The sequence below is a fragment of the Pleurodeles waltl genome, chromosome 2_1 (assembly GCF_031143425.1).
Source record: "Pleurodeles waltl isolate 20211129_DDA chromosome 2_1, aPleWal1.hap1.20221129, whole genome shotgun sequence".
Taxonomy (NCBI): Eukaryota; Metazoa; Chordata; class Amphibia; order Caudata; family Salamandridae; genus Pleurodeles; species Pleurodeles waltl.
Window position 1 is genome coordinate 637095070 of NC_090438.1, and position 12214 is coordinate 637107283.

At 43.4% G+C, this 12214-nt stretch overlaps 1 protein-coding gene across 1 annotated transcript in view; it reads left to right on the forward strand.

Moving 5' to 3' along the window:
- Positions 1 to 1667: 1667 nt before the first annotated feature.
- The window catches only part of STK17A (serine/threonine kinase 17a), a 235803-nt gene continuing 225256 nt past the window's right edge, over positions 1668 to 12214 (forward strand). Inside the window, exon 1 of the mRNA XM_069216006.1 lies at positions 1668 to 2189. Within this exon, the coding sequence (XP_069072107.1) occupies positions 2053 to 2189 (137 nt within the window). The 5' untranslated portion in view covers positions 1668 to 2052. The remainder of the gene's footprint in view (positions 2190 to 12214) is intronic.

The following is a 12214-nucleotide window of genomic DNA, read 5'->3' on the forward strand; positions in this document are numbered from 1 at the left end:
CTCTGCATCACTCCACTCTACAGCACTTTGCTCTACTCTGCACCACTCTACACTACGCCACTGCACTCCCTGCAACGTGAGTCTACTCCGCAATCTATGCCACTGCACCACTCTACACTACTGCTCTCTCTGCCACTCTAATGTATGCAACTCTACTCCACTGCACTCTATGCCACTCTACTCTGTCCTACGCCACTCCATGCCACTGCACTCTAAACCACTGCACTCTACGCTAACACACTCTAAACAACTGCACTGTACCCCACTGCACTGTACTTTGCACCACTGGGCTTTACGCCACTGCTCCTATGCTACTCTACTCCACTCCACGCCACTATGCCACTAACTTTAGGCCATGCTGAACAGCAGCTACTCTGGTGTATAACATGGCTAATGGCTACAACACATTAACAAAGCCAATAACTCTTTCGTAGATGAGACCTATTGCTTTGCCAATGTTTGTTAGTACTATGAGGTACCGAAGTACCTGAAAGAACTGTGAAAAATACAATTACATCATAATAAAGGCTGCTACAAAATGCGCAAATACATTTTGGTTAAATAAAAAAAAAAGTGCTTCTGAAATACAGATTTGAATAATATACAGTGTATACCTAATACTAAAAAAATTATAACACTCCATTAAAACCACACACTCCACAGCTCACCTTGGAACACCATTACAACACCTCTCTAAAAGTAATGTCTGTGCCATCAGAAAACTTCAAGTGACTCCTTTTAGTAAAGTCAATGCAGGTTTTCAAGCCCTTTTGTATTTGCAGATTTACCAATTGGGCACATTTGCATGTCTTTAGGGAAGGAGACTCCCTGGCAATAAGGTCTGATTCTTATCTGTCTGCCCCTCCCTCAGAGCACTGGAGACTCCCTGCCTTCCAGCCCAGCTGGGGAAACTCCTCTGCCCGTAATTTCGCCCTGCCTCCGTTGCCCTTTAGATGAAAGGCTAAAATTACGGACAAATGCCGTCCATTAAAGCTTTCATCACGGACAACGGACAGCAGGGCGAAATTACGGACAGTCCGTGAAATTTACGGACAGGTGGTCACCCTAAATAGGAGGTAAGTACTTAAATAAGCGCTGACCCTCCTGGCTCAGCGTGCTCAAAAGAATGGCTTTCTTCCTTGGTGGTTTCAAATCTTGTCCATCTAGGGCCACCAAATAATTTTAAAAAATGTCGATCCATTCATTCCAAGGAATAGGTGGATTCCCTGGATGAGAAAGAAATGGGGGGGGGGGGAGGGGTGGAACTATACCTTGCACATTGCTTGCCATGGGTAAAATTACTATATTCAAAAACACAAAACAAAAAAATAAACAAACAAAAAAAAAAACAGGCTCCAAAGACGAACTGAGCACCAAAATAATGTGCACAATGAACTGTTGTATTGTTGAAAATACTTTCTTTAAATTGTTTTGTTTCCTACAACCAAATAGTTTTAAAACATCATTTGATGGTGTTTTCTGTATGTGGAAATCTTACTGGCTTCACTCCCTACGAGGCTTTCGCTTTTAACCCCGCCCATTCAGGGTGTGAGACAATGAGCCTATCCGAGAGCGATATTAAGGTCGGGGTAAAACTAGACTGCGCGTCTGGAATTGGTTGATTCTTGCGGACAGCTCTACGTGTGACGTGCTCACAAATGGTCGCTAAACTCCCTCTCACCCAGCATGGCCGCTTCCGATATGTAGGTTAGTAATGGGTGACGAGTGGAGAAGTAGGAGGTGTCTCCAGGAAACACACCCTCCCCTTCGGCCCGCCTCCGACTGACTGGACTCGGGAGCGGCACTTCCAGATAGCGGAGTCAGAGCGCTGCTGGTTGAAGAGTCTGGCAGCTGTGTACTGGATACAATGGAACTCTGAACGCCGAAGGAACGAAGTGACGCAACCAACTGACGCCAGCCACGGGTGTCTTGTAGCCGCGTGCTGCTGGGAGAGTGAGTGACCCCCCTGCCCTACTGATAGGAAGACCATCCGGAAACCCCTACTTCCACGAGCCCCTGTGACATCCGCCTTGCCTCCCGGGCAGTAGTAGCATGGTGCCCGAGGAATGTTGCTGCCCCACACCGCGGAGCCCGACACGGCCGGGGCTGCTAAGCGAGATCCGCACGCCGGTCTGCACGGAACCATTCACGAACCGCTACGCCCTGGCACCGGGGCACGCGCTAGGCAGGTGAGTCGGCGCCCAGGCGCTAGCTGTCAGTGGCTACACATCGGTACCCTTCCCTTCACTGCCCTGCCGTGAGACAAGCTCGCGACTTCTTCTCCAACATGCAGACTTTTTTTCTGTTGTCGCTTTCTGTCGCTCTTTCCGAGGCCGATGCACTGGGGAACATTAAGTGGGGAAAATAGTGACACCTGCTAGCTTCAGTGTTAAGAAACACCATAATTGTGCAAACAGGAGTTATTTACACGCAGTTTTTAGTTTCACGGGATATCGCCATGTAGCGTATTGAATAGTCTCGTGCACGTATAAGTCTTTTAAAGTCGTTTCCATCTTCACAAGAGTTATCAGGTAGATTCAAGTTTACCTTTTACGTTTTCTTTTTTATGAGTTGCAGTAGACGTGGTAATGGGACATGTGATAGGAGGCACTCTTAACTTGTACTCCTGTTTGAATAGTCATAACTCTAAAACTGTCAGTTATCACGGGGGTAATTTGCCATTGAATTTGTGCCCCGGTTTCTCATTTTTAAATGCTTAAAATTAAATTAGTATCGTATCTTAGAAGATGAGCAAGAACAACAAGTTTTAATCAAAATGTAAGATAACTCGCCCAATGAAGGTTACTCGATACTGTTGATCACTGTTTTTGGGCGGACATTTTAAACGTATACTTGTCTCTTTTTTCTACAATATCGGGCAACCCACTGTAATAATTGGTGTTTGCAGTTAGCATATGATGACCCATTTGTAGTTATAGTGTGTTAAATACATCGTTACACCTCAGTTGTTTCTGAGCAATGACTATCATATAATGATGAAGAGGTTTAATGTAGCATTGTGCTGAATGTGAGCAGGGGAGCGTGCTTGCTCCATGGTAGCAGTCTGTCTCCTCCGTTGTGTTACTATAGACTGTTTAAGCCCTGTACGCCATTTAGTGAAGGAAGCACAAGCGGCTTGTAGTCTGTGCACTTTCTTCACCCTTTGAAAGAATCTGTGGTCTTCTTCAATAGAAGATTGTAGTGACAGACAAGATACAATTGATTAGAATCACCCTATTATTCAAGACGTCTGCTCTCTTGGACTTAGACATTTTCGAAGCTGCTTCTTACACTGGAGTTTTGGTGACACAGGGCAACTGGGGGGGTAAGCGAATAAAACTATTACGACCTCCGTTTTCGGGACCACTGTTTTGTCCTTGTACTCTTGCACTCAATTTGTTTTTGTGTTTACTGACACTTCACTTTGAGGGGGCTCTTTTATAGTTGGTCGTACACCAGTGCCCCTTCGTGCAGAGAAGACAGCTTCTAACGATTGATTGTGTTGTCTACCAACAACTGGGACATTGGCGCTGGGTAACTATACAGAGCAAGTACATATTAAACGGGCTACGAAGTGTAACGCAATTACTGCCTCCTCTGCCTGAGAGGAATTTGAGCCGCAGTAGGCCCACAAGACTATATTTCACAGTTCCTCGTGTTATGTACACCTTCCTTTCAACAGCATGTGCCCTACTGTTCTAGCACGGCCCCGGTTTGTACCCTATATGTATTAGTCCTGGCGTCCCGAGATGGTTGTATCTTTGGGGAGACCTGGTATCCCCTGCACACCTGTCCTTAGTTGTCAATTATCTGTCACGGGGGGTTTCCGGAACGCCTTTCCACGATGCGTTTGTGGCTTCTTCCGAAGTCACCAAACGGATATATATGTCTTGCAAACCTTCATTATTGTGTTGGCATACAATCAGTGCTTTAAATGGGCCGGTACTGGGTACCGGCACTTTTTTATTTTGAGAGGGAGAGTACCGGCACATCTCAAGAAAAACGTAATACTTTCAATTGGAGAGTACCGGCACTTCTCGGAAACAAGCAGGTACTCTGGCACGGAGTACCTGCACTTTCATTTTTCCATTTCAAGCACTGCATACAATATCAAGCTAAATTGCACACAACCTCCTGTTTAGGACAGCTCGCTTGGGGTTATTGTTCTTCGATTTTGGTTTTTCCATTTAACCTAACATTTAGCAATTTGCAGAACCCTTTCAAGCGAAAACTCTTGCAGTAGTCCGGGACCGATTCTCCCACGCGTACCTTTTGATGTGAAGGTAATGTTTATTTTCTGTGGGAGCTGGGCTTGGGGTAATTAACTGATGGTTTTCAAGCTACCTCTGGCTGATTAATTTGAGAGCCCACTAACAATGGTACTTTCTTGATCCCACTCATATTATGTTTAGTGTTTTTTTTTTTTTTTCCTGGCCTTTAATTGGCACGTGGTGTTCGTTCTCCTTATGAGTTACTAGTTTACATTCACTTTTCGGTGTCGAGTGGATACAAATATTTTTCTTTCAATTTGTAAAAACGGTGCTAAGATGGAGGAAAGAATAGTTGGTGTCCTCCTTCTTTTTTTTTTTTTTTTTTTTTTAAACTGAAAGGTAGCACTGTTAAAATGCTTTTGACCTCGCTGTTGACCACTCCGAAGTCTTTTCCGTAGCACACATAATAATAACTAAAAGAACACGAAAGTTAAGTTATTGCTGTTCCTAAAACTTGGGCACGGCATTTGTGAAAACGCCGAGACCTGCGTCCAAAACAGAAGGCGCGTTTAGACCTGAAACAATAGTGGTGCTGTTGTGAGATGGATCCTGTGGTGAGCGCGTGCCGCATGGGTCTCGGAAGGACCTTTTCATGTAAATGTGATTGACGCTATAGAACATGGAACGTTTAAAGCATGCCGCTGGGACTAGATTTCATTCGTTTGTAGATTTGTCAGGGGATGTTTGCACGGTGGCTCTTTTATTTATGCTGTGTTTGTGCATTTGCTGCAACTCATAGTCGCCGCATATATCTCTATCGACCCTGTCTCATGTAGCACACTTATGATTTCTCACATTTCCTCTTTAATGCGCTTTTGAAAAATGTATTATGCTAGCATTTTATGAATACAGCTCGTCTTCAAATTTGTAGTCTTATAACGGGTGGCTGGTTGCACCTCTCTTTGTATGTGTGTGTGTGTGGAAATTTGTAAAGGACTGGAAAGTAAGTTGGTAGATACTGAGAGCCTGTAGTTCACAGATAGCCTTCATTGTTTGCATTTCGCAAGGAGTTTATTTAGGTGCCCCGTTCGGCAATGCATTTGATGCTTCGCATGTCGTGTACAGTTCCATCTATAACATTATGGCAGTGCTGGTATTGAAACAAACCCCCCCCCCCCCCCAAAAAAAAAATGGAACCCTTACATTGGGGTTTAAGGTGTGGCTGCGGGGAAAGGGAGTGAAGTATTGAAAAGCAGAGGCTCTCAGTCGAAGTATACACGTATTCTTCTCTCTCTCTCTTTTTTTTTTTTTTTTTTTTTTTTTTTTTTTTTAATATCGCTGCAAAGAAATGACTCCAAGGAGAAACTTGACCGCAAATCTGTTCTTTTTTTTCTTAATTGGTCACAAAAGGCTGCTTTTTGCAATACCTTGTGGAATTAAGACACCTGCTGCAAAAATCTTTGGGTGACCAGCAATTTTTAGGTGATAATAACTGTAAGATAACTGAGGTGATTAATGCATTTTCTGGAGAGAGCTGTGTTTTGTCTAATCGCAGTTTTGACTCGTAGACTACAATGTTAATGTGCAGTCTGCGAACCATGTGCAACGTGTAGATCATCGATTTGTATTTTATGCCGATAGGTAAGCGAGTTACTGCTTATGACGCTCCCTTTTTCATATGTTGCAATTCTTTTGACATGACATAGTGAGCTACGAACCGACATCAAGGAGCTGCATGCACACTGCGAGGTTGTAGAACCTTTTTTTCTCAATTGTCGTGTAACATTTCCTGTACTTTGATTTACACACTTGCATGATATACAGGGAGTGCAGAATTATTAGGCAAATGAGTATTTTGACCACATCATCCTCTTTATGCATGTTGTCTTACTCCAAGCTGTATAGGCTCGAAAGCCTACTACCAATTAAGCATATTAGGTGATGTGCATCTCTGTAATGAGAAGGGGTGTGGTCTAATGACATCAACACCCTATATCAGGTGTGCATAATTATTAGGCAACTTCCTTTCCTTTGGCAAAATGGGTCAAAAGAAGGACTTGACAGGCTCAGAAAAGTCAAAAATAGTGAGATATCTTGCAGAGGGATGCAGCACTCTTAAAATTGCAAAGCTTCTGAAGCGTGATCATCGAACAATCAAGCGTTTCATTCAAAATAGTCAACAGGGTCGCAAGAAGCGTGTGGAAAAACCAAGGCGCAAAATAACTGCCCATGAACTGAGAAAAGTCAAGCGTGCAGCTGCCACGATGCCACTTGCCACCAGTTTGGCCATATTTCAGAGCTGCAACATCACTGGAGTGCCCAAAAGCACAAGGTGTGCAATACTCAGAGACATGGCCAAGGTAAGAAAGGCTGAAAGACGACCACCACTGAACAAGACACACAAGCTGAAACGTCAAGCCTGGGCCAAGCAATATCTCAAGACTGATTTTCTAAGGTTTTATGGACTGATGAAATGAGAGTGAGTCTTGATGGGCCAGATGGATGGGCCCGTGGCTGGATTGGTAAAGGGCAGAGAGCTCCAGTCCGACTCAGACGCCAGCAAGGTGGAGGTGGAGTACTGGTTTGGGCTGGTATCATCAAAGATGAGCTTGTGGGGCCTTTTCGGGTTGAGGATGGAGTCAAGCTCAACTCCCAGTCCTACTGCCAGTTCCTGGTAGACACCTTCTTCAAGCAGTGGTACAGGAAGAAGTCTGCATCCTTCAAGAAAAACATGATTTTCATGCAGGACAATGCTCCATCACACGCGTCCAAGTACTCCACAGCGTGGCTGGCAAGAAAGGGTATAAAAGAAGGAAATCTAATGACATGGCCTCCTTGTTCACCTGATCTGAACCCCATTGAGAACCTGTGGTCCATCATCAAATGTGAGATTTACAAGGAGGGAAAACAGTACACCTCTCTGAACAGTGTCTGGGAGGCTGTGGTTGCTGCTGCACGCAATGTTGATGGTGAACAGATCAAAACACTGACAGAATCCATGGATGGCAGGCTTTTGAGTGTCCTTGCAAAGAAAGGTGGCTATATTGGTCACTGATTTGTTTTTGTTTTGTTTTTGAATGTCAGAAATGTATATTTGTGAATGTTGAGATGTTATATTGGTTTCACTGGTAATAATAAATAATTGAAATGCGTATATATATTTTTTTGTTAAGTTGCCTAATAATTATGCACAGTAATAGTCACCTGCACACACAGATATCCCCCTAACATAGCTAAAACTAAAAACAAACTAAAAACTACTTCCAAAAATATTCAGCTTTGATATTAATGAGTTTTTTGGGTTCATTGAGAACATGGTTGTTGTTCAATAATAAAATTAATCCTCAAAAATACAACTTGCCTAATAATTCTGCACTCCCTGTATTGTCTCCATAATGTGTGTATGTAATATGAACTGCTTTTGCACCCTGCGTTGGGGTAAGTAGTGCTATACGTTTTTGTAAAAAAAAAAAGTTCTATTTTAAATTGTTTATATGATTACTCATACGTACAGATACACGTGACATTCAACAATGCATGCATATTTCTTACATACAGGGGCTGAAAAAAGTAAAAACATGTCTCCATATCATAGTTTTGTGAAGGAGCAACAAGCTGCATGTCTGCGTTTCCCTCCTCGGCATAGGCATTCAAGTGTTATGCTTCATATAGCTCCAACGAGGATTATACTCAAACAGGAGGGCTGATGGCCCCTCAAATCAGATTTTTTATTTTTATTTTTTATTTTAAAATTTTTTGGGGACGCAGCTGTTTTGCTTCAATACGGACTGAAATGAAACACTCATGCACTGACAAAAAAATCTCTGGAATGCAACTCAGTCTGAGAAATACATTTATTATACCACTCTGCAAGGTTTGTAGAGGAAGATTAGCATGCTGAAAGCACACGTTTAAAAATGGTCACAGCAATGAAATAAAAACATGTACAAATGATTCTCCACTGCAATATACACAGCAAGTGTGTGTATATGTATATATATTTGTATGTACGTATATATGTCACAATGCAAGACAGATAACAAGAATTAAAAATGCACCACCATGAGGCACGGGCAAATCTGCGTCATCTCCCTCCTTATTAGTATCAGACCGCCAGATCCCACAATCGATCGTGGAGAGAGAGAGATCAATTATCCTCACAGGAAGGATGACCCACCTCAGCGTCTTGAGCATGTGCGAGATCGGAGTCACTCCCCTGTCCATCTGATATCGGCCTCTTGTAAACTTTAAATAAACCAGACAGGAGAATTCTAGAAATCCATCCCACTCAAGTTTATTATAAAAAAAAATGCTGGCTACTTCAGGTCAGTTTTGAAAAGGACACGTTGGGTGTCAGCTCTCAAAACAAAACCGTTGCCTGCCGTGCCATAAACATCATCAAGTACATTCTTATTAGCCTAAGGCCTTGGTGAGAAAGAACACGCAAACATGCAGAATAATAACATGAGCAAGAAGCACATTGTATAATGTGGGCATGGAAAAAATACTTGCAGCTTTTAACGTGGCAGTGGCTAATGCTAAAATAAAGTCAATAGGCAAAATGAAGCCAGTGGTCACTAACGTGACGGTATGCTGCTAGGCTAAGTGTAATGTTGAGTCAGTGGTCAAAACACAAATATCAATACACCAACTAGAAGTGAAAATGAAGCTTGGAATGAAAAGCAGACAATGTGTGGGTGCTGCTGAATATGCTATGGGGTCAGCAAATTGCACCGGGGCACTCAGCATACTTCATCAGGAACATCACAGATCTGGCTCAATAAATGGTGCCAGATGTGGGATACCACTGAATTCCCTCTCATGTCTTAGACCGTATAACATATTCTATAAGTTTTGAGAGTTTAAGCTCAGCTGACTCGGCATCTAAATAGTACCTACAAATGTTAATCATGAGTTGATGTGCTGATGATCACTTTGTACTAACCTAATGTGGTCCGCACTGACAAACGTGCACCACCACATGCAAAATTTACACAACATAGTCACGAAAGGTAGGAATAGTTAAGAACATTATGCTGCCCAAGACTCATCCCATCAACAGATGGAGAATCAAAACAGTTTGGTTAATTGGGTTGTGTGGTGTGTGTGTTTTTTTTTTTTTTTTTTTTTTTTTTTTTTTTAAATGTAGCGCACACATCTACCAGTTTTTTTGGCCCCTTAACCTTTTTACATTTTGACATGTGTTGGCATTTGCCTTCAAAGGATCACCTGCTGGGATGCTGGTGCTCAAGCCGTACACAATGACGTCCGAGCGTTTTTGTTTGTTGTTGGATTCTCATAGTGGTTCTGATCTGAAGGATTGGTGGGTTATTGTGCTTCTACAGCCAAATCTTTGTGAGGTGGAGGTGTTTCTAATGTTGGCTTTGCAGTGAATATCTGATTCAGATGCTGCCCTTTTACTCTCTGCTTAACCTGTGTGAGCTTTGTCAGTCTGCTTGCTTAAATACTTGGTAGACCTTATTCTGTACAAGTTTCAACTGCATTAGCCTTGAAGAAATTTTGGCTGTGTAAGGTGGCCTGAGCAGCATTTTATTCTGATAAATGCTTAACACTGTCCCAAAATTCTATTTTTAATGTGATTAGGGAACTTGCAGACCCTAACAAGACAACTCTGGTACCATTGATGTTAGCTAATACCTGCAAAGAAATATCCAACTTTTTTGTTAAAAAGGTGGCCAATATTATGTCTACTGTTGCAGAAGGCCCAACAGACGCTATGCCGGCTCATGGACTTACCTCTAGTATAGAGAGGGAGGAAGCGAGCTTAGAAGGGATTTAGCATCAGACAGATCTGCAGCTGGCAGGTCAGGAACTGGAACAATGGGCCTTCTTGGATCTTTCTTAATTCCCAATCTTACTACGGACAACTAAGTTGGGATTCTCTCTCTCCATCCTAGATTCGGAGGTGCTGCAAAGATTGGTTGGAGTACCTAATTTCTCACTGAAAGTGGACATATTCCAGAGTTGTGGAAACGTGCAATGGTTTTCCCTCTCTTGAAAAAATCCAGTCTTGATCTTATGATTTGGGCTCATTTTGGACCACTTTCCATGCTTCCCATTTTTGCAAAGGTCTTGTAAAACATGTCAGTGCACAGCCAACAGCCTTTATGGAAAATCATAATAGTTTACATTCTTTGCAGTCAGGCTTCAGGGAAGGACACAGTACCGAATCCGCTGTCCTGGGGGTCACTAAACATATGAACATCTGAGATGGATCATGGATGAGGGTGGTCTGGCGGCATTGATTTTACCCAATCTCAGTGCGGCATTTGATACTGTGTCCCATTCTATTCTCCTGGAAAGGTTAGCATCTCTGGGGCTGCAAGGCAAGACACTAGCATGGCTTTCCTCATTCCCGGAGAACAGCTCCTTTCAAGTCTTCTCTGATAGTGTGAAATCCAAGGTTCATGCATTGAAGCAAGGTGTCCCCCATTGTTCAGGGTAAGCCCGATGCTCTTTAACATCTGTGTCCGCCCCTTGGCAGAGCTGGTGGAGAGCTGTGGCGTGACCCTCTCCTCATATGAGGATGACACTCAAATCATATTTTCTTTGTCACCCACACAGGGAAATAGTGTAAGCACTCTAAAATTAGGTTTGATCAGGATCTCCACGTGGATGGGTTTGAATTTTCTCAAGTTGAATGGAGAGAAGACAAAGTTTATGGTCTTGGGGAGGAATCCCCAGTTATGGGTCTCTCAGCATTGGCCAGATGTTTTAGACCACCTTCCGGACCGTTCAGCACAGGTAAAGAGTTTTGCATTCTGTCTGGATGCTAAGCTAATGATGAAGACCCAGGTTAATAAGGTAGCTTCTATTTGCTCTGCAGTTTTGAAATGGGTTAAGAAGATTACTGGCATGCTGCCCCTCTTTGCATAGAAAACTGTGATCCAAGGCTTGATTCTGTCTAGAGATGACTATGGTAACATTCTGTACCTGGGGGTGAAAAAGCAGTCATCCAGCGCTTGCAAATAGTACAAAACGCAGCAGCCAGGTTACTTTTTCTACTACAGAAATATGTTGTGGTTTTGCATCTGTTTCAGGAACTTCACTGGCTGCCTGTAGACAAGTGCATACACTTTAAAGTTCTGTGCTACATGCACAGGGTTATATCGGGCTCTGCACCACGATACTTGCAATATCTGGTGACTCCGTGCCAGTCCACCCACATACTTCAGTCATCTTCGCAGTCCCTGTCCAAAGTTCCAAGAATTTATCGAGCACGGGTTGGGGGGAGGCTGAGGGTTCAGCGGGAGGGGATGCTCCTTTGCTTCTCTATCTAGGCCCCCAGGCTGTGGGTGGGGGCAGTGGCGGACGGTTCGGGCGGAGGGGGTGCTCCTTTGCTTCTCTATCTAGGCCCCCAGGCTGTGGAATGGTCTGCCATTGTCCCTGCATAATTGCACTTCTTTGGCATGTCACAAGGATTTAAAGACCTGGAGTGAAAAGTCAGATTGTTGGTCGACTGGGCTGTGAGCCCTGGTCAAGCAACAGCCACAATCCCTTGCCGGGTGACCCACTAATTTAACCCGTGCTTAACCTTGGGTGGCTTGGCACAAAAAACAGTCAGGCTAAACTTGGAGGCACTGTGTAAAGTATTTGTGCAGTGCACAAACAGCAATACAGTGAAAACACAACAAAATAAATAATCTCAAACCAATTTAGAAAAATAGAGTAAATGTTAATATATTATTCGACACCAAAACCATGAAAATCAAATTAGTAGAACGAGAGTTCTGAATATTAAAGTTTAAGGTTCAAAATTGCAAGTCTTCAGATTTGGAAATTGGCCAGCAGGGCACATTTAGCATCACAACAAAGGGTCCAGTTATGGGCAGAGACCTCTTTTGAGGGTTCAAGACTCACTCAGGCTGGGTCCAGGTGCTAGGTTTAAGATGGTGGGCGTCTGTTATGTCCCTGTTGCTCAGAACGGGAGACGAGCTAAACTAGCCCTTGAAGTCACTTCTGAAGTCCTGGGTGCAGGTGGT